General features: G+C 45.8%; 1 protein-coding gene across 1 annotated transcript in view; it reads left to right on the forward strand.

Annotated features, from left to right (window-relative positions):
- PRKCH (protein kinase C eta) overlaps positions 1-22,430 on the forward strand; it is a gene marked incomplete at its 5' end in the record, with an annotated part of 118,729 nt that overhangs the window by 91,089 nt on the left and 5,210 nt on the right. The window contains 2 exons of the mRNA XM_082484993.1: positions 8,872-9,010; positions 9,944-10,132. Coding sequence (XP_082341119.1) covers positions 8,872-9,010; positions 9,944-10,132 — 328 coding nt within the window. The remainder of the gene's footprint in view (positions 1-8,871; positions 9,011-9,943; positions 10,133-22,430) is intronic.

Here is a 22,430-nt window from a genome sequence, read left to right on the forward strand (position 1 = left end):
TCTTTTTTATTTTTTATTTCTTTGATGTTTCCTGGAGTGAAATGTTCTTCCTAAGACTCCAGGCGTGGGGAGGGTGGGTTTCACAGCAGCTGTGGGATTAGTGAGAGCGCAGGAGAGTCGCTTTGGTGCGAGCTACTGTCTAATTCCCCCAGGGCAGGCTTAGTGGCACACAGCGGTGAAATGGGGACATGTCACTCTGTCCGGGTGGAAAGAGGAGCCTTTTCAGCAGCACAGTCTAACCCTGATCTTACCAGGACAGCTTGGAGCTGGATCAGGGCCTTCTAGCAGCTCTATGGTGTGCCATGGGCAGTTGGTGATGGTTAATCTTGGGTGGTTCTTTCACTCCATCCTGAAGCTTTGGGACCTTGTTGTACTGCAGGCACAAGCCTGATTTCGTTTTAATTTCTGTATCAGGCTTTGTATCAACATTGGTCTATTTTTGTTGCGGTGACATAACAAGCTTATGCTTTTTAACCTCTCTTGGCACTGTCAGTCATAAGTCCACACCTGATTCTTGTTCATGCATTTGGGTCTTGAGTCTGTTGTACACCTCCTCTGAAGACTTCAGGCAAGGGAACTCACAGAAAGAAGCGTTGTGGTTTGGTTGTTTTTTTTTTTTTCTCTTTCCCTCTTTTTCTGGCAAGGGTAAAATAGAAGCTCTGTTGGGAGCAACTCGGCAAGTTTCAGGGCCAGCAAATTCCAGTGTCACTGCCCAGTGGGACCGAGGAGTCTATCACAGGACTAGGCTGGCGGCTCATCCGGAGAGGGAGCGCCTGGCATGCATACCAAGAGCTGGACATTAAGCCTTTTTCTGTCTGCCTCTCCCCTTCCCGCAGTAAATGGGAGGACGTTTGCTCTGGGATTCGGGGAAATACCTCAAGTGTAACTCCTCTTTCCTGACTAAAGTCCCACATAAAAGTGCAGCAAATAATATATATATTATATATACATATATATAAAAAAAAGTACACATACAAATGTGGACATATAAATACATACGGATTGCGCCATCTTTGGGATTACTCCAACGTAGCAATCTCCAGAGCGTCTCTGTTGCAGCAGTAATGGCTCCAGCTCTCGGCTGCCCCATTCCCTAGGACTGTCTTTTTGCCCTTGTAAAGCTGCCTTTGGAAACTATCATTAGCTTTCTTACAGTGGCTGTGCATGTAATAAAGGGGGAGCTTATAGGTGTGCCTGACCCTGAAGGGACTCAGGGCACCCGTGGGGTCTCACTGGATCTGTACCACTCGGGTTCAGACCCACTAACATGGTGGAAGCCTTGTGATTATCTATTGTGGTATGCCAAGGGGTTTTTTAGTCTGTGCCTGTATACTTTAGCCTACCGCTCCAATTTAACTGGAGGATGAATCATGCCCATTCATCTCAGTAGCAATGAAATCATGTCGGTAATTGTGTTAGCTTCCACAGACGCTTTTCTGAAGTGCCCAGAGGGAGGGGAGGTGGGACTGCTGGCACTTCAAACCATCAGAGAGGTCTTGGATCCCAGGTGATGCCAGCTCCTATGCTGTAAGAGAAGTCAACGCCTTGGGCACCACTTAGTCTCTGGAATGGCAGCCCAGGGAGCACTGGGAGGAGACCGGTGCTCTGATGTGGTCTGGGGAACCGGCTTCGAGAGAGACCCCGCCAGCAGGAAGGGGTCAGGCAGATGGGGAGCCAGCAGCGCTGGGTTCCAGCCCATCTCCACCAAAAATCCCATAGTGCTGCCTTAACCCAGGCAGAGGGCTTGCAGAAACTTGTGCTTATGCTTGAAGGGCTGCTTGACTTTAAGATTAAAATGTAATAATGGAGCACTTTTGGATACAAATGCTTGCCAATCTGAGTTTAGTCTGAAGCCCAAGCAACAGGGCAAGAATGTATTTTAAAGCTTAATCAGAGTGCGTAAAACTGATACAGAGTGCCTTTGGACATATTGAAGAGCGTAGATGCAGGTGGGTATGAGGATCTCCCTCTGTCTTGCACAAATTCAGACACCCGTGACCTTGCCCTCCAGAGCGGTCCTTGGCCACGTGCTCTAGTGTGAGTTTTCAGAGAAGTTCAGCCATGCGTTCTAGCGTTCTATCTGAGCCCGGACATGAACCCGTATTGCATCGCTCTATACCATCCTGGTGTCTGCAAGAGAAGTGGAGCCTGCTTTGGGGGCTGGGTGGCTGTAAGCCATTCACACCTTTATCCTAACACACGGGTGCAGAGCATTTCAAAAGGTTTGTGCTTTGTGTGCCAATGTGGGTGGGTTAGATGAAGAGGAGAAAAGCCATGAGGCTTTGTTATATTCTGCTACATTCCCTTTCCACTCCTCTGCGGAGTCTGTAGGATGTCCTGTGGTGGGATGAGACTGTAAAATCCCCAGGAATGGTGCTGGGCTCCTGGCTGGAGAACTGGTCAGGTACTGAGATGCCTGTGGGATTGACCTTCCCCACAAGCCCCCTCTGCCTCCCACAGCTGCACAAAGCAGCCAGCAAGGACAGGCGGCTGTCTCCTGTTGTATGGCCTAGCAATGAGTGTTAATTTGCAGTGGAGTTTCACTGGCTCATACCACTTATCCTGGGTCTGAGTTGGATTCTTGTATCATTATGTCACATTTCTGCTTTTGCTTTGTTTCTGAGAAATGCAGAAGTTCAGTCTGGAGCTGTTGTGGCTGTATTTATGGTCCCTAAACACTTAAGCATGGTCAGCTTTTGAAAACAACTTCTGGTTGTTAGGACAGTGTAGAAGGGCACCTTGCTATGTTTCATTCCTACTTTCTGGTAATTATAAATAACAAATATCTGGAGAGATTTTCCCTTCGTTTCTGTCCTGTTAAGTTGCACAGCCCATAGACGGGCTGTCTGCATCCATGCTGGTGGTCTGAACGGGTTTGCACCTCTGAAGTTCATTGAAAGCTATAAGGAACGTTTTCTTTACCCAAGAGAACGTTTTTCAAGAAAACAAGGAATTGAAGTTGTTTTGCAGTCCCTGCGCTGTATTTCAACGTTACTTCGTGCAGCACCTGGAAGGACGGAGTGCATAGACTAAATCCCACAGGGTTTTGGGATTTCATTGTGAAGCTGTGGGCACATAAATCAACGCTCTTTGTCTCAGCATGTCAGCCCCGAGCGGTGGTGCGAGTGGCTACACACTGGTTATATGCTGTATAACAGCGCTGAGTCTTACCTCCAGTTCTTCACTTGGTTCTGCACCCAAGAGAGTGCCCTCTGTAAGCTCCAGCTATCCTGATTTTCCCATTTAAAGTATGACAGGAGTCGAATTAGAGGAAGCCTTTGAGGCTGGAAGGGAGCAACAGCTCATCCTTTTATTTGGCAGCAAAACTCAGGATTTCAAACTGCTCGGTGCAGCTTGATCTTTTTCTGATGTCTGCTTTGTGACTTCCTTTTTCAAAGGCCAGTAACCTGGTTTTTCACTTGTGATTTCAGTATTTCCTCTTACCCTAAAGATGTGGTAGCAACTAAGCAAATAGCAGCAGCTCAGCCTGGGTTTTTATGTCTTAGTTCTGGTAGAATATATTGCAGATGTCTTCTTTAGCATGTATATATTAATGCCTGTTAACAGTCAGCTTTACCACTGCTTAGGAAATTTGCTTAACTCTTCCTTGATGCTGTGAAAATATGAGTTTCTGGTTATAAAAACTTACTTGACCATAAAAATAAATAATGTTGGGTTGTTATTAGAAAAATGTGGGAGATGTGAACCATTTTCTGTGAAGGAGTTTTTAAGTGAGTTCTCTACAACCCAAGGCGTATGGGGTTGGAAATAACCTTAGTTCCCCTAAGTGGTATGAAATCTTGAAAACAAAACATCGAGGTCCCTCGTATGGAATTGTGAAAATAATTACTTGCTTTGAGTTTGGTAACTAAGTCTCCAAAATTTGCTGTGGAAAGAAAGACAGAAAATTGCTCCAGATTTTGTGGGCCCAAAAGAATTGTTAGGGCATTTTTAAAGCAACAATATTTTTTTGCAACTCAAGAGAGTGTTGGTTTCAAGTAAAATAAAATATTTTGGTTTAGGTGTTACGAATGCAAAGGAAAATGGGAAATTATATTATCTTCACATGAGTATTTAGGGCTTTACATAAAACTGAGACCTCCGTCTGTTCTCCTCCTTATTCAATCAAAATATTGGTTTAAATCTGTTGTCCACTGTATTTGGAGCAAAGCCTCCAACTTGAAAAATCTTACCTCTTCAATAATTATCTTACCAACTGGGCTATTCCACAGGTTGTACGTCTGTCTTTCTTTTCTCTTGAAGTTGCTTCATTTTGCAAAGGATAATTACAGTTTCACTTGAGCAGGAGTTGGAAACGTGTATTGCTTTGGCTACCAGAGCAGGCAATAGAAACACATTTTTCTCCATTGTGATGGAGATTTCAGTGTTTCTATGAAGTAAAATTACTTCAGTAGAAGAGGTGGAGAAATATCAAAATCTACTCCCTTCTTGCAAAGGGGGTTTGAATGCACATTTGCTCACCCCGAAGGTGTTTCCGAAAGAGTGTCTAAATGGCCTTGCATGCTGAAGACTTGAAAAAGCAAAATTTTCCCTTTCAGAAATGCCAAAATTATTCATTTGGCTAATTCCAGGTTTGGGGATTTTATTTTTAATTGTCTGTGTGTGTATATATATATATATTATTTTTTTTTTTTAACATTTGACCAGAGTATTACACTAGTTGCACCTACATTTGTGGTTAGCTCCCATTGCTCTGTACCTACATCTTTCATGACTAAATGATTTACATCGAGATGGGAATGCCAGGCTTTTGTGAGCTTTAAAATGGACCTTTGGAATTACCAAATCTGGGAGAACATAGAACCGAGGCAGGAAGCCAGTTTCTGTGGAGAGGGTGGCTGTCTGTAAAGACTGCCTGTACAGTCTTTACAACACAGGGTGGTAAAACGAAGAGAGGAAAAAAAACAAAACAACAAAATTTAATCCTTTCAGATATAGCTTCTACATCACAAGTAAGATGATCGGAGTAGAGCGAGAGGCAGGTACATGTATAACACCTATTCACTGGAAAAACTCTGGAGTGCAGGGAAATTGTATTTGACATGCAGAAAAGGGCTGGATCATCTGCAGTTGTAATTTTGTTTTTTTTTTTTTTACAAATGTTAAACTTAAGCGGCAGATGGGTAAAGAATACCTTTCCAGCAACTGACACTGAAGCAGCTCATTTTGTCATTTCTTCTGGGTCTAGACTAAACCGAGGCCGTTAAGCTGATGTGCTGTAGCTGCCCGGGAGGACAAAAGCTGCCTTTCTGAGTCAGGATGAAGCCTGTTTTCCAGTGAAGGTTTGTCAGTGAAAGGCAGAACCTCAGCAGGGCCTTAGAAATGCAGCCCTCAGAAAACCTGTTGGCCGTTATTGCTTCATCAAACTGCTAAAAATATTGAATGGAAAATGCAAGTATTAAGGAAATGAGGTAGATTTGGGCTTTCTGAGCTGGATGACTTCCAGTTTCATCAGCTTCCCGGAATCCTTGGTGCAAATATGAAGAGCTCCTTGTAAATCTCAGAAACCTGTCAGTGTTTTTCCTCTCATGTGGCTGTACTGGTTCATGGGGTTCGATGCGTGGGGAGATGCGTCAACATCAAGCAGCGATTACAGAGTTTACAACTGCTGGGATCACTTGAGACAAATGCTCAAACGTGAGACCAAGCCACAACTTTCCCAGATAATTATCTTATGGGGCAGCCGGCGAGAGCAGGCTCCAGAGGAGCCGCATAGCTGAGCCTGCCACTGTGCTGGCCCATGAGACCTGCTCCAAGAGGGACACGTGGAGCCATCTTCTGTGGCCTTGCCAAGCGAAGAGCATTGAGAAGTCATCTTTGGTCACTGGAGGTCCTCTCCTAAAATGATACACATGTAGCCAGAGCACCTGAGCAAGCGAGAGCAGATTAATGTCACATTACAGGTTATGTGAAAATAGAAAATGCAAGTTTTGGATTTCATGTTGCTGGAAAGAAGTCAGGAGAAGCCGGTATCCCAACTGCAAGAGGCACTCTTAATGGGTTTAACGTGCAACACAGAGAATCCAAAAGGCTGGAGATTTGCCTTGTGTGGTTAAAGCTATACTCGCTCAGTAAGAGGCAGATGGTTTAAATTTAATGGCACTTACATATATAGAAGCTCTCTGGGAAGACACAGCATGCGCAGAGCGCTCTTGCACCTGCAGAAGCTCCTTCCATCTTGATGAACACTGTGCATTATGCAGCTAGCAGGGGTTTTGGGCGTTCTGCGCATTTCCTGTGGGGCAGAGGCTGAGAAGTGGCATAGTGGCTGGTGATCTGGTCTGCAGAACTGGCCCTGCCTCGTAGCTGCATCTTGCCTCTGCTACTCAGGCTCTCCATGAGGGACTGTAACCTGCTCACTCAATGTACGTGACTGTGTTTCTGCTGGCTTGGATATAAGGAAGGTGTATTTTGAGGTATTCCCAAAGTGTGCCAGAACATGGCGGATGTTTTGGGGAGTGAGGGGAAGGTTTGGAAGGGGGATCTCCAAGCGTGTTCACCAAAATTCCCCTTCCAGTCGTGCCCCTAGGGGCACCCCCCAACAATCAGGCCTGCCCAGGACTGAAAAGGTGTTTGCTGCATTTAAAACCGAGCCAAGAATAAACTGTGCGTTTCAACCACATCATTGCAGACTCCTGGAAACAAGGCCTGCCTTCATGCTCGCAGGGCTTCCCTGCTCTGCCAGGAACCACAGGGAAGAGCAACAGGAGCTTTGGCTGTAAACTGCCGCTGAAGGCGTACTGTCATGGGCGAGCACGTACAATACCTCTCACTGTGCTCGCCTAAAGCCTTTCCAAGACGAGCCTTTGCCCACATGCCTCAGCGGCCATTTTTGATTCTCAGAAGGGGAAAAATGTGTCTTCTGCTGAGCATCCCACCCAGACCAAACACTGCAGCATAAGACAGGCATGGGCACTGTCCTTGGCATCCAAATTCCACTGACCACCAGATAATGGTGAGCGTGCTGGGAAGGGCAGCAGCGTTACAGAGGGATTTTTTCTGGCTTGTGTTGCTGTGCTGTATCAAAAGTTGGAGAGAGAGGATGTATGATCTTGTGATTAAGATCCGGAGCTGGAATTCAGGAAGCCAGTGTTGAGTCTTGGCTCTGGGGAACACGGGCAAATTTCTTTACCTCTACCCCTCACTTTTCCATCCGTTCAAGAGAGGCTAATAATACTCCTTCATATCTGTTTAGGACAGGATGTGGCTCTGATTGTCTAGCACAGTGCGTCATTGATCTTTCCACTGCAACAGAGAAGTTGAGGGAGAGCTGTTTCAAGCTCCAGGGAGGCTTCTGGTGGTGGTGTGGGCTGTAGACATGACAATGCGAAATAGCAATTGACTAACTGATTTTCACTTTAAGATCATAGATGAACAATGAACAGGATCAAGCTGCATTCAGATTTCAGCTCTCCCATAGGTGGCACATATGGATGTGCCACCACCTGTGTTACCACCCTCCCCTTTGTTCCCCCTTCCCAGAGAAATAGATGTGCAACCAGAGGACAAAATGGATCAAGTTCCAGCATGGATTTCATAAAGGGGCCCCGAGACCCTCAGATGTATTTGGTCATTTGACCCTTATCTGGGCATCTGAATGACTTTGAAAGTGGCTTTGTCTAGGCCTATAAGGAGTCCTCCATTTCAGTAAGATGGCAATAGCAACACTTCCTTGCCTCAGAGCTGTTGTGAGGGCGCAGTGCAACTCTTGGGCCAGTACCTGAGATGGTTCAAAACATGAACTGTGGCCTATTTGTACTGTACAGAGCTCCCATCATAGCTCCTTTCCTCCATCTGTGACAGTGCCTAGAGCTTGTCTGGCAGCCAAAAAGCAGAGGTGCTACAAGCTGGTATGTATTTTTAGGAAGGCATTGCCTAAGTCTGCAGATGACCCCGTGCTTTCTGAGCATGTTCCTGACGGCACTGCTGACTGCAGGCTATTCCCTCAGGCAATCTCAAGGTCAGGCAAGCTGATAAGCTTTGTTAGAGTTCTGTCATTTTGGCAGCTCTGCTTTTGATGAGGAGCTCCCAGGCTGTTAGAGGTGACGTATTGGAAAATGTGCCTTTCTGCAGCTTTTACAGTATGGCGTTTTGTGGCAGGTCTCTTGTGACAGTGGCAAGGAGGTCCCTGCCCCAATGAGCGCTAGGGGATGCTCACTTCTTACATTAGTGCAGTCCTGCTGGAATCGGTACACCTGGGAGGACTTTAAGACTTTGCCTTATGGTGGAGGCATCCCACGCTGGCTGAAGATTCCCCCTGCCCTCCCCTGTGTTGGCAGGGAGTTTCGTTTCTTCTCAGCTTGGATAGCATTCCAGGTGGGGTTTATCAGTCAGGCTTGCCCCCATAGAGGGAAGTCTGGGACTTAACCCTGGGAGAAGAGGGAATCTGCTCTCCCTCTGAAGAGGCTTCACATGGCGCTTTGGCTGCATGCTCCCGGAACGGGGCTTCGCTGAATCAGAGCGCGTCCCGTGCGGTGCGTTCTGCTGCATCATAACATCGTTACGCAATTTGACAGCTCTGGCAACCTCTGTTCCAGTGAGTCCCAGAGCTAAATGAGCAGGAACTCTGCCAGCCAGGCTTGTGGTGTGTTTGGAAAGCCATGTGGGCGAACTCGTATAGCACCTGCCCATATTAACTGCAGTTCGGCTGAATGATATTTGTTCCTCCCTCCCTTTTATAAGAGATGGAGCAAAAGAAAACCCCTCCTGCATGATTTCTATTTTTTTTTTTTTATGGTCATGCGGATTGTTCACTTTACAGGTTAAGCTTCTGAGGCCTGGGACACTGCCTCCATTTGCGCTGGGGCTGCTCAAAGCATGTAGTGACTTGGTGAACAATTCTCGTTGCAGGGACTTGAAGCTGGACAACGTGCTACTGGACTACGAGGGTCACTGCAAGCTGGCAGACTTTGGAATGTGCAAAGAGGGCATTCACGATGGCATTACCACAGCCACCTTCTGTGGTACACCAGACTACATTGCTCCAGAGGTACAGGAAACCTTTCTTTGGCCCGGAAAACTGGGTTACAATATGAAAACCATAGGTTAGCTTTGAAGCAGCAAGTGTGCTTTCTGGTGTCTTTAGCTACACCTTATTTGATCGACAGGTGCATGCTTGTATTATCAGTCCCTTGTGCAAGCAAAGCAGGAGTAAATCTTCAGTCTGCTGTAGGCACCAAGATAAGCCTCTGTTTTTCTTGAGGAAATGTCAGGTGAAAAATGGAGGCACAGCTGCAAAGTTCTTAAGGCACATACAGATACTGGCCCAGTTTGATTTGAAAGGAGATTGAATTCTCCCTCACTTCCTAGTTCCTTTTTCTACCTCCTCCCCTTCCCTGTCATTCCCCAGTCTCACTACAAAATTAATAAACACCTCTTTAAGGAACAGCTGCCCTCCAGACACTGCCAGATGTTCTGACAGGGTTTCAGGTCCTTCTTCAACACAATTGAATTTTTGTCTGTGGTTGGTGTTTGTGCCTTTCTCACACACTCGCGCTCCTTTCCCTCTCCAGCTGAAAGCTTTGCCATGGGAGCTGGGTAAGCACTTCCTTCCCAGAGGCAAGGAAAAAGTGGTGTCAACCTCCACACATGGCTGCTCTGCCACTTCTGAGGCTCGGCCAGTTTCACTGAAATGTCCCTTCTCCTGCTAAGCCCTAGCATTATTTCTAAGGGCTTGTTTCCCAGGTGACTCTGTGAGCAGCCAAGCTAGTTCAGCTCTTGTTTAATGGATCTGATGCACCTTTGTGCAGATCTGGGGGTTCCTAGCTCAAGATCACCTGTATGTTCCTGGACATCCAGCCAGCCTAGCAGAGAGCACTGTTAGGATGTAGCGAGAACTTCTGTGGTAAAGTTTCCAAATCCGTTTTCTTCCCCTGCTCGGTTTAAGAAGCTTCAGGGTTGATGTTGCTCTCCCTTTCTTCAGATCCTGCAAGAGATGCTGTATGGCCCTGACGTAGACTGGTGGGCCATGGGCGTGCTGCTGTATGAGATGCTGTGTGGCCATGCACCCTTCGAGGCAGAGAATGAGGACGACCTCTTCGAGGCCATTCTGAATGACGAGGTCGTCTACCCAACGTGGCTCCAGCAGGACGCAGTGGCTATCCTCAAAGCGGTGAGTTCCCTTGGCTGTTTGCATGCTCTCTGTCCTGGCTTTCTTCAGCCTTAATTTAGCAAACGAAATCAGGGATGGCATTCAGAAATTGCGGTTACCCTGACCCTGAGCCTTTTCTTATCTTGGATTGAAGGGTAAACAAAAAAAAAAACAACCACCTGCCACACTTATGTGTGTTTGCACAGTTATGGCCTTTATATGGTTCAGCAGCCAACTTGGCAGACAAAGTGTGTGGATATCTGTGTGTCTGGGCATTCTCTGCTGACTTAATGATTTACAACATGTGGTCATCTTCCAGAACAGAAGCAGCAGGTGTACACAAAATTTAATCAGTAGTGATCATAAGATTTCCATGCGACTGGAGTGGTGAAGAAGTGAAATCTTCATAGTAATTCTTCATTCTGACTGTTGGTAATAGCAACCATCCCCAGGGACTGCCGTCTACCTGTGTACAAAGACAGGTTTTTGATTTTTGCGTGTTTGGGAGAAATAAAATGGGACTGTACAGCAAACAGTTTGAGGAGAGCTGTTTCTGGCTATACTTAGTCCTTGTTCTACCATGTATTCCTGAATTTTCACAGCAGCACTCTTACCTGCGTGCCTCACATCTTTGCCTGGGATATGGGAATGAAGCTTTTTAGGACTTCAGAAAGGAAAACAGGGCCTAGTGCACTGGAACTGCCTGGCTTTACTCTAATGAATCAACAGGTGATTGAATGACCAGGGTGTTAACCTGCAAATCAGGACACCTAACCCGGCTATTTTGTGAATGAAGATGGTGGATTTTTCTAGCTACTAAATATGTGGATTTTTTTCTCACAGACTTCTGATGCTAATATTATTCCTCTTAGATACAGCATTATTACTATGTGATCATCTTCTAATTACTACTGTGTTTAGCTCCAGCAAAAAGTGAACTCGAGCTCCCTGATTTACAGCTGTGACAGTGCTTTCTAACCCATGATATTGAGAGCTCTGGAAAATCAGAGCACTCAACTACTGCAGTGACATAAATGATTATAAGTAATTACATGTCATGGGAAGCCTGGAGAGACCAGGGAATTCAACCTGGGGTCTCTTATATTGCAGGTTAAGGCCTTAATAGCCTTAATAACTGGATTATCCCCTCACTAAAAGTTCTGGCCTCTAGCCTTGAACAGGACTAGTGAGAATTCTCTTAGTCTTGAGTGGTACAAAGCTCTGAAACACATATCAAATTCTTCTGCCAGGAAGATGCAATTAGGTGTAGGTGCTTAGAGATGCTCTACAAATGGATATATCCAGGTTTAGAAAGTACTTGATCCCTTTGCCTTTATGACGAACTTTATTGTAAACAAGGATAATAGGTTTTAGTATCCATTTCACGGATGCTGTTATTTTGTTTTGCTTCCGTTTACTATAATTGTGCTTCACCAATTTCCCCCCATCAGAAACTACCTGATTTCTGAAGGGTGCATCCTGTTCATCTTTGCAGTTTCCTGATAATAAACAAGATACATACTTAGGACTGCATTTAAGTCAGTGGGTGTTCCTTGTGTGTTTTTGAGCACTGGTACCAAGGAAAACAAAAACAACCTCAGTGCGCTGCGACCTTGTTTAGAATTCAAAGGAAAAGTATTCATGCTATAGAAAAAGTAGTTTTTATCTATTTCCCTTTTTAATGTGGGTTTTTTTTTCCTTGATATTTTCCCTCGAGAACTGGGGCAAGAGTAGAGCAGAGCTAAATCAGTGTAAATCATCAGGATTTTGCTGGAGTCAATACTCCCAGAGGAGGGAAGCAGAAAATATCACTCGTGTACTCTGCCCCCATCTGAGTGTGTCACTGGGGAATTTGAGTATTGATGGTTGAAGTCAGGCAGAGCGGACTTGAGCTGAGGTCTCCCCTGCTTGTGTGAGCAAGTCGAACTGGGCATGGATCTGCTTGTGGGAGGGAAAAAACGTGCAGAAAAGGAGAATTGCTGCTGAATGGATTCAGACCACTTCAGCTCATTCTAAACATAAGTCTTGCTTTGATTTTGATTTGCCCCCAAAAAAGGTTTCTCTGTAGCCCTACCTGATATACAGTCACAAAGAGCTTACGCCAGAGGAGCTATTGGGTCTGTGTCTGTAAAAGAAATTCTTTCAAATATTCTTTGCTGTCAGCTGACAGAGTAGTCCCCAGTGTCTGATGATGAAGAGACTGTGGAAGAGAAACTTTGTGAGTGAGCAGGGACTGCCGCACTGTATCTTTTACAGTGAGAGTGCAGCTGGAGTTTGCTTTGTTACAGCGTGTTGGTGCTCTGAATTTGTAAATTGTCACTAGCAAAAAGTGCTTGAGCAAAGAGGGTGTCTTTCCAGGCAGCCAGAGGCTTTGGGATTCAGCTGAGTGAACTGCAAAATGAAATACAATCCTCTCCTTTCCCATAAGGGGGGTGGTATTTTGGCAGCATGTTTCACTCGCTTCATGTATGACTTTCTCAAATGCAATGCAGTCATGCTGTCTTGCTCACAGTCAGGCTTAGCCGGAGGGGAGAATGAAGGGACGCAGTGAAAATCGGGTCTCAAAAGTCCATGTCGTAATGAGAAGCAAATTCACAGGGAAAGCTGCAGGGATTTTCCTTTTCTAGTCTGGTTTCAGATGAGGAGAGAAGGACTAAGCCTATTGAGTCGCTCCATGGGCTGGTGATCTGAAGTAGCAATGGTTGGCCCAAAGGCTTGAAAATTTGGATGAGCAATAGCAACTTAAATGTTTTCGCTCTCAGGGAGCCAGGTAACAGCAGGGGCTAGAAAGCAGCATCTCCCCAGGGAAGAGTTAGCATTGCTCTGCGTTCCGCACCCTGGATTTCTGAACGCCTGTCACAGCTGAGTCTGCTGAAGCTGAGGGGCTCTCAACATTTGTGTGACAACCTCTGATCTTAATGGGAGCTCTGAAACACCTAGCTGAAATGCTCCTTCCAAAAGTGAAGCTTGGGCAGCCTTGCCTGTAGCTTGATATTTTGAGAACACGAAAGAGACTAAAGTCTGTTCTCCCTCCAACTGGTTAAAAACATGTATTTTGAAGAAAACATGACCATAGTTAGGAGACTAGGCACAAATGGTTATGTCCCATGCTAAGTGGTTTTCATGTGAAAAATAAACACCAGGCAAGAAAAGGGGAAGGTGCAGAGGAAATTGGCTGTGGTTTTAGCAGCCTGCGCTCCCACCCAGCACAGATGGAACAGCATGGGGGAATCCAAATGCTGGTGGATTAGTGCAAAGAGTGAGAGGGATTGAAAAGTGAGGGAGCTCAGCTGAGAGCGAACATGACCCATATCTCAGAGAAGAAATGCTGTCAGCTATGCAGTGCCAAGGATCCAAAAGAAAAACTTGAAGTTGATCTGTTTTTCTAGAGAACAATAGCCTGGAAGTGACCCTGATTCAAAAGGCAAGTACTCTGGTTTAGTGAACTGTTTGCTGCTTCGTGTCACTGAGTTCACTTCCCCCCCCCTCCCCGGATACCCTGGCACTCCGTGCACCCTGACAACACCACTGAAGTCTAACACACACATCCCATCGCCTCCCCATCCTCCTTTAGGCTTTGCTCTTGCAGACTTGCTTAAAATCCCCTGTTCTCTGCCACATTAACATCAAGGGGCTGTTGCGTCTGGGGAATTAGTGCTTCAGACTCAGCTGCAGCAATAATGATGCTGTGGGGGTCAGCAGGAGCCAGGTACTGCTCTGACAGCTTGTGCTTTACAGACTCATTTTTGGCTGTCAGAGCACAAGGTGAGGGAGTTGGGATTTGCTTCCTGGCTTCTACCAGCAGCCAGGAGGGAACTTGCATGGCTCTTGGGAGCAGGAGGAGGGGGAATGGTTAAATGTGCCACAGCTTAAATCCAACCCCTTTGCTTCCAGACAGCCTTGAAGCTTGATCAAGAAGTCAAAAAGCCCTGATCTAGAAAGGAAAAGCCTCTTCTCCTATTCCTGTGAGCCCACATCACAGCCAGAAACTAGGGCTTTTCAGTTAGTTCCTTAGGTTTTTCGGCTTGTTCGTACAGCTAGCACACACAGCAATATTCAATACTGAGGGCTCACTGGGTGTGTAACTTATCCCCCTTTGCTAGGAGGCAGCACACGTGGGGTTTTCTGGAGAGCAAGAAAAGGGCTCAGGAATATTGCAGTGCAGACAGCAACCAGCCACTTCGTCTTCAGCGGGAGAGAGAGATGAGGGCCCTTCCATAACAGCTCGGCCAATTTTCATCTTGTTAATTAAAAAAGCCACTCAGAACTTTTTACAGAAGTTTGCTATTCCTTTGCTGTCCAGAAAAGTGAATATGAGACCGCCCTAGGTCCCTCAGTCACTCAGGTGATCATCAGACACAAGAGACTTCCCCACAAGGTACTATAATAAGTAGTGTATTGCTCCACCAGCAATTTGTCCTGAGTTGATGGGGGGAAGCCTGTGGATATTATTTAAAGATGTGGCCCAATTGTACCTTAAAACAAGAGGTTAAGTTAGAGAGCACTGATGGTGAATTGTAGAAATGCTTTGTGATTCCATATGCATACATAGACAGAAGTTAGGTAGCAGTTGGGAAAGTGTGTGTGTGTGTGTGTGTGTGTGTTAAGGTCTTCTTCCCTAAATTTGCAGGTGATACTAGATGAGAAAAAACTACATTTGAAGGGTACCCTCCTCTGCCCCTCCTTCTGGTGAAAATAAGCAGTGTTTCCCATCGTTCCTCAGGAATTCTAAGTGATGGCTCCCAATGAGAGATAAATTTGATTATTATGTTTGTGTGTATGTGTGAGTTTACTCCCCAGGTAGTCCTGGATTTCAGGGTTCTGGTGGTTATTCCTTGCCATTCCAAAAAAATTCTGAGGAACTTCTAATATCCCATGTGGTCAGAGCATGGAGCAATCCAGTGTGGCTGGATGCAGGGTAACAGCTCCAGCCAGAGCCCTTGGAGGCTTGGGCTGTGCTGCATGTACTTATAACAGGCCGAAAGGAGATGAGATTGGAGAGATATAGGAAAGAAGTTTCTCTAGGGCATTCCAACCAGGCCTGGCTGAAGGAGAGAAAGCAAAGTGAACACTGAACTGTCCTGTACAAGGAATAAACTATCCATCCTAAGGGGATGCCACCATGATTGCCTAAACCCTCAGCGAGGACATCTTTTGCACGTGCTGTGACTTATTTTCAGAAAGGCTTTCTGGACGGTGAGTGCTCTGTGCTGAACCAGACTGGCCCCACCGCTGTAAGGAACTTGAACATGCCATTAATGAGGAGAGAAGGGAGAGGCCAGGGTTTTCACAGCAGAAAGTCTTAGAGGCAGATTTTTTAACATAATCAAAGCAAACAGTCTGCAGTGACAGAGGAGTGGAAGGGGAAAGGCTGGTTTCAGGCTGTTGGCAAGGACATCTAAGTTCAGGAGAAGTGTGGATGGTCCAAGCTGCCTACTCTATGCAGCTGCTCACCCCAAACATCGTCATGAGGGTGAGGTCTTCTGAACTGTTCTTCGGAGAAGTTTATTTTCTTCATATACTGTGCTTACTCGGGGTCCAACACCCCTGGATAGTGGGAGGTCGTAACTAACTGTCATCAGCTGAGATACCACAGTAGGTGTCTGCATCTTCCCTGCATGCTAGAGCAAGCAACACATGACTCAAAATACCTGGCCTGTGCTTTGCTTGGCACATCCAAGCGCAATACATGTGTGCTTCCTCCTGCCTTTGTGCCTTGCCTTTTCCCGAAGTCCTGGGCAGTCAGTTTGGCCACTGTGTGAGCTACGCCAAACCCCCGTGTTTGTGGTCCCCAGTCCTCTCCTGAACACTTACAAGGTGTGAAACGAGGCAGCCAGGTGCTGATGGTGCAAGGTTGCCTACGTTTCCTTTACATCACTCTGTGCAAGGCGCACGTCTCTCCTTTGCACCTACATCCTACAGATCCGGGCCAGGTTCTTTCTTTCCAACAGACAGAAAAAGGCAGATAATCTGTTTCACATGCAGTGCTGGAACAGCCAGAATGAACTGAATGTTTCTGAATGAACCAGATGCCGGGAGTATTTTTTAGACAAAGATTAAAAGGGAAAGTAACAACACAATGGTGGCCCACTGAAATCAAAGAGGGAACTGGATGAGCTCACTGCTTTATCCTCAGAGCTGATGAGCCTAACAAAGGCAGATATTAAAAATGCCTTCAAATATGCTTATTGGCATATTATTATTCTCCTTGGCATCTCTTCAGAGTTGGCAGGCTCCATAAATCCTCTTGCACAGTTTGATTAAGCTTTGGCTGTCAGTCAGGCCAATATTTGAATCTCTCTGTGAAACCCCATGCTGGATCTGTGTAAACCTTTTTCTTTATTTTGTGTTTTAGAAATGCCTTCATCTTGCATTTCCTGCTTGGCTCCAGAGCCTCTATAGCAAAAGCAGGACTCTGGAGCCTGGCTTTTCCCGATGGGGAAGGAGTTCTGCAGTTTTAAATGATCTCTCGTCTAGACCTCTTTTGCTGTAACCGTACCCTATGTTGAAGTGACAAGGCTGTGCTCCACCATAGGTTGCCTTCTTGCCTCTTTTGCCTGAGCTTGCGTATCCATTTCTCTACCATGCTGCCTCTTACTCTTTGCTTCCCTCTCAAACAGCAAACAGCTTTCCCCAGTGATTTTAATCTCTTCTGTCGACTGATCACACCTCTTTCTGAAGCGCTCCTCTTCCCCACAGTAATAGTCCGTGCTTCTGAATAATTCACAGGGAAACAAAACTAAAGCCATCTCTATATGGTTTGCCAAGGCCAAATTAATCTTGAAGTAGTCATTAGGTCTTTTACCTTTCTCTTTCCAATAGGCTGAAATTAGCTTCTTGTTTAAGTCCGCAGCGTGCAGGCTCAGATTTGCTTCAAAAGAAAAGCTCCTAAACATGCCTATTGTAATGTCAGGTGCGACTCATCCTCCTCTTCCCTGCCAGAGATAGCGGGGAAAAAAAAAAAAAAGCAGCAGCATTCATTGTGATGACTTTTTCTTCCCCCTCTTCCTTTTTCTGCTTGCTTCTAGGTGCTCCAGAAGAAGCGATTCTCATGGCCAAGCCTAAGACTTGTGGCCTGGACTTGCTTCTCAGCTCTGCCTCAGATAAACAGTGCAATTATAGACCCTCAAAGGCATTTTGATGAAGCCCATTAAATCTAATCTTGGGGAAGGCTCAAGGATTCTCTTGAGAACCTCGGTCTGACCTGGAGATGGGAATGAACACTGAATGATGGGACCAGCTCTTGCTGTGCAGCCCCCAGTAGAGTGGGCCAGTCCATCTAACTGGGAGGTCTCAGTACTGTCCAAGCTATTCAGGGCTGTAGATCTTACTTGTCCTTCCAGCTTTGACCTTTCTGACCTGTTGTGTCTTTTCAGGGACTTTAAAAATAGAAGAATCGAAATATAACCAAGACCACAAAAAAGTTCCTTTGAAGTATTTTCCTGTGATTTTTTTTTTTCTTAATTGGCCTTTACAGGTTTGTCTGGGGCACTTTAGTCTCCTTTGTACTTGACCCTATGTAAATAGGCCACCCAGGATTGTGTAATAGATTCCCCCGGTTCCTCTTGACAAGACTATCAGAAAAGGATTAATTGTTTTCCCATGCAACCCTAGGGAGATTTTACCACTGCTTAAAATGAGAGTGGGATCACGCCCCCAGTCTGTTAATAAGTGCAATGCTAATTCTCCCTCCACGTTTGTGTTACTGATTGATGTATTGATTTAGTAATTGACCTGCATATCCCCATGTTGTACCTATGTTCCAATTGGGGCAATTTTAAAAAGAGAAGCTGGAGTTTGATACTGTCTGAGCAGCCTGTGCAGACGGTGACCCATGTGGGAACTGGGGTTGACTCATCAGTTCTGAAAACACAAATTTCTGGAGTGACATCTTGACCAAAACCTATGTTAAATAATAATAATAATAAAATAACTTTAGTCATTAAATATATGGAATATTTATTACAGGAGTACCAAAAGCAGAGTGTCAAAAATCACTAGCTATCATCAGAGCCAATATGGATTTGATACTTGGGAAAACTTTCTGCATTAGTGTTGATGAGTTATTACTTGATGAGTGGGGAGAGGCAGGGAAACAGGTAGATTCCAGCACAGCATGGAAGTTTTCAGCTACTGAGACAACATTTAATTCCCATATTTTGGGCCAAAGTTCTCTCATGGTGATTGTCAGCTAAGTTACATCAGTTTACACTGCCAGGAGATTTGGAGCCAGATGTGTCTATCCCACACATGAGTTGCTCTATCTACCTTGGTTTATTTTTGCTAGTCTCTCTTGCTTGGCACTGTTTGCAATACAGTTGATCCTTCTTGTTCCCTTGAGCTTTGACTGGGCAGCATCGAGCAGCCATTTCGGCACTAGGGGAAAGCGAGATCAAATGTATCTGCTTAATATCCACCACACTGACATTTTGTCCTTCTTGCCTGCGGCTGGTGCATTAAACATGTGACTGCTGTCATGCTTAGTGTTACAGTCTTCTGGCTTTTAGGAGCAGGGCTGAAGACTGTTTTTTACCTCCCTTCTCATTCATTTTTTTATCTGGAATAGGAAATAACAAAGATCTCGCACTGTCTGTTCCCCTGCACCACCCCCAAATGCTTTCAGGGCAATCTTGTACTTCTGAGCCCTGGCACTGCGCTCACTGGACCTTCTCTGCACTGAAGGATTTCACGTGCTCACAGCAGTCTGTAGCCAGGACCCCAGCATGGGGGTGGAAGCGCCCTGTGCGTGCATGGGCCCTCTTCTGGCTCAGCACCATGATGAATTGCACTGGTACAAATTGGGGCTTTTAGCAATCGATCCTGCTGTGTGTAGGGTAGAAAGCCAAAATGCCACGTGGCCTCTAATGGCTGCAGTCAGAGCAAATCCCCGGTGTAAAGCAGAGGTAGCATTTGAGAGAGCCACAATGACTCCAAGTCCTCTTCTCAGCAGCACAATCCTCACTGAAGGTTAGCAGGGCTTGGGCTCCCAAGTGCCTGGCTCACACCCACAGCCAAGTCGCTGCAGTTTAAGTTACCAGGCGCCAGCTGAGCTGCCATAAGTACAAGGGCTTCCATGGGAGAGCTCTCCGACTATGCTGCTCTGAGGGCCATGGAGCTTCAGCTGAAATCAGTCTCCCTCGGTCCCTGTAACCCACTCGTGTGTCTGAGCCCTGGATTGCTCTTGTATGGGGAAGTGAGGCACAGCTGCGAGCATCGCCCCAGCAAGACTCTGATGGAGGGTGATGGGAGGCTTGCCCAAAAGAGTAAAAGACAAGACTGGCTCAAAAGAACAGCTTTTTATTTAAAAAAAAAAAAAAAAAAAGTAAGAAAGTAAAAAAAAAAAAAAAAAAAATGGTGTCTCTGCTATGCTAATGCCTCCTGGCTTCCAATCATTAAAAATAATGCGGACATTAACAGATGGAGCCATAGAGCCATCTTTCTTCTCCTTTGTTTAGGGGTGGATGAAGGCTAATGAAACCCCAGACTGTGGGTTTGTTTGCCTTACATAATAGGCGGCCAAACTGTTTTCAGCAACTGCAGCATTTAGTCGAGAGATTCATGGAGGGAAGCCTTAATTAGAGTAATTGCTCTATTTATATAATGATTCCCTTTTGTCTGAGATCAAATAGATCTTTGAGAAATCTTATTTCCTTTCGAGTTAATTTCTGCCCTGTTAGTTTAGCTCATGAATCTTAATGAATACAAGCATGTTGGGTATCTCCCGATCTCCCTGCTCTCCCTCATTACTAGAGGGGAGACTGTGGGGCATTAAGCTGCTGCTTTTCACTTTGGTAGCAACATGGGAGAAACACCAACAAGCAGGAAATGTTAATATCATGAACAGGGAAATCTTTCTTTCCTTTAATTGTTTGGGGTTGACTGTTGCATTGGCACAATCCTGAAAAAGAGCCCGTTGAGGCAGGTGGAAGCTGCGATGCAGAGGAGGTGGGACTGAATGTCTGTCATATGTGCAATAGGCTGCCCTTGAGCTCCTGGGAAAATAAAGTGAAGAATTTCTCTGTGTTTCTGTTCCCTGCCTGTAAGATGGGGAGAGCCTCCGTCTCTGCCATGCGCTAGCATTTGAAAGATGAGCTGCTCAGAGGCATGGGCTTTCTCTTACAAGGTAAATGTGTCCTGCCGAGGGCAACAGAGTCCTGAGGGAGCTGGTCCATCTAAGACCTTTATACAAGAAATAATGATTTCTTCCTTTTCCAGATGGCTGACAATGCGAAGGGAATGGCTGAGCAGAAAGTTGTATTCCTCTTCCTGAAGTGCATTACTTCTGTGAAGGGGTCTGTTTTCCTAGAACGTGATGCAATTTCACGTAATCTAGTCACTGTGGTATTGCTCATGAAGTTAATTATCCTGAAGTAAATAGCACATACATGAGTTACGTAAAAACCTATCAGGGATTCCAGTATTGAGAAAGGGAATTTGTAAATTCAAGGAATTAATTTCCTTGGAAACATCTGGTTTGTGCAAACATCCCTTCACTGGCTTCCAGGCCATTAGACTGATTTGCAGATGCAGCCCCTTGAGACAGAAGTTGCAACACTGCATGTGAGCAGCACCAGAGAAGTCCAGTACAGCCATCGCCAGCAGACTGGGAGACCTGGAGCTCTTCCCAGCATGGTCTAAGCCACGTAGCAGGTCAAGGGGAGGACCAGCATGCATCCCCAGCGCTCCCTCACCTGCTTGTGGGCTGAGCTCCCAGGGCTGACGCAGATTTTTCCCAGTGGTTGGCACTGCTAGGTCTGCATTTTTTCCTTGTAACTTCACAGGCCCTCTGTGGACTAATCTCCGACTTAATTTCTTGCCATGGCTTGCTGCATTTTCTTTCAGTAAATGTTTTCAAATGATTTCGTGAAGTCATGGTTTTGGCTCATTCCAGCTGCTGGTTTTGGCTGTGGTGCTGCTGAGAGGGTTAGCTGAGGTCAGATAGAGCTTTGCTTGAGTTTGCTGCTCAGCAAACTGGTGTAGCCCAATGAGACCCAGTCTGTGGATGTTCCCAAGGAGCTCTTTATACTGGGAATGGGATAATTCCCCACGGTTGGATATGATCACAGAGCAATGGCTTGGTTCAAGTTTAAGATTGATAGTCTTGCTATTGGTTTTGCTGGAAGGCATCTTGGATTTGGGTGATGACATGTTTCTTTTTGCTCAGGAACATCTCTGTTTTGCCTTGTTGTTGTTCTGTGTTTCTTTACTGAGCTTGGTGTGCCGGGGATTGAGATTCATGCTGGATTCTGGATTATCATGCAAAATTAGAGATGCTCAATAAACATTAGGAGATGACACTTTGCCACGAAAAACATTTTTGCTGAACATCTCTCATCACCTGCAAAAACATTGGAGGGTTGTACTTGGAAGGACGTTTAGAGCTATCCAACCTGCGAACAAGAGTCCAACACTGGCCTTCCCGTGGATGCCAGGAACTGCCAGCACTTTGTAAGACATTTTGCAGCTGTTTCTGAATGCAGCCAAAGGGTGAAAGATCAGCTGCACTTCCGAAAAGCTTGTCCCTGCGCAGGCTGCCTGTGTGCAGGGGGCAGCGTCTGTGTACTTTGGGCACTCAGCTTTACGCCTCCTGCTGCAGAAGTGCCTCTTACACAGTCAGAGAGGTGGGTATGGGCTCCAGCTGCTTATTTCAGAGATGAAGGCTGAGCTTGTAATTAAGTTCCTCAGAAATCCCAAGTTCTTTGTTTGCTTTGCTAGAAGTGCCATCAGATAGCAGAGGCGGCATAAGACGGGCCATGACCAGAGAAATGTCATTACTGCCTGAGGCAGAGAGAGAAAGAGAAAGATTCATGGGCTTTTGAGCCTCAAACCAGGACAGAGGTCATTATAGTCTTTTGTTGTTTTTTTTTCCTGACATACCGGACAACACAAAATAAACCTTCATCTACTTGTCAGTACAGTAATTGCTGGTGAATACAAATAGTGTTTGAGAGGTTATTTATTCATTTTAGTGGAAACTGGCTTCAAAAATTTAATCCTTGAATTTTATATCTGTTACAGTAAGGCGGGTAACTGTTCCAGTGCAAAGCATCAGTACTGTCTCTGTTGGAGTCACAGTTTGCACACCTCTTTTTCAGTCCAATTGTCAAATATAGACTGGAGCCGCTTTCCAGAGAAAACACCTCACCTTCACCAGGCTGTGACGGACTGGATGTTTCCAAAATTCTCTAGGAGATTTTACGTCAGGGAAGAGCAGCAATGGCCCATCTCTCATTTTCTGTCACAGCCGCTGGGTGCAGAGGTGCGTGTACGTCCGCAGGCTGAGTAACCTGCAGGGATGCTGTGGCTGCCCAGAACAGAG

The sequence above is a fragment of the Vanellus vanellus genome (assembly GCF_965231255.1).
Source record: "Vanellus vanellus genome assembly, chromosome: 6".
Classification (NCBI taxonomy): domain Eukaryota; kingdom Metazoa; phylum Chordata; class Aves; order Charadriiformes; family Charadriidae; genus Vanellus; species Vanellus vanellus.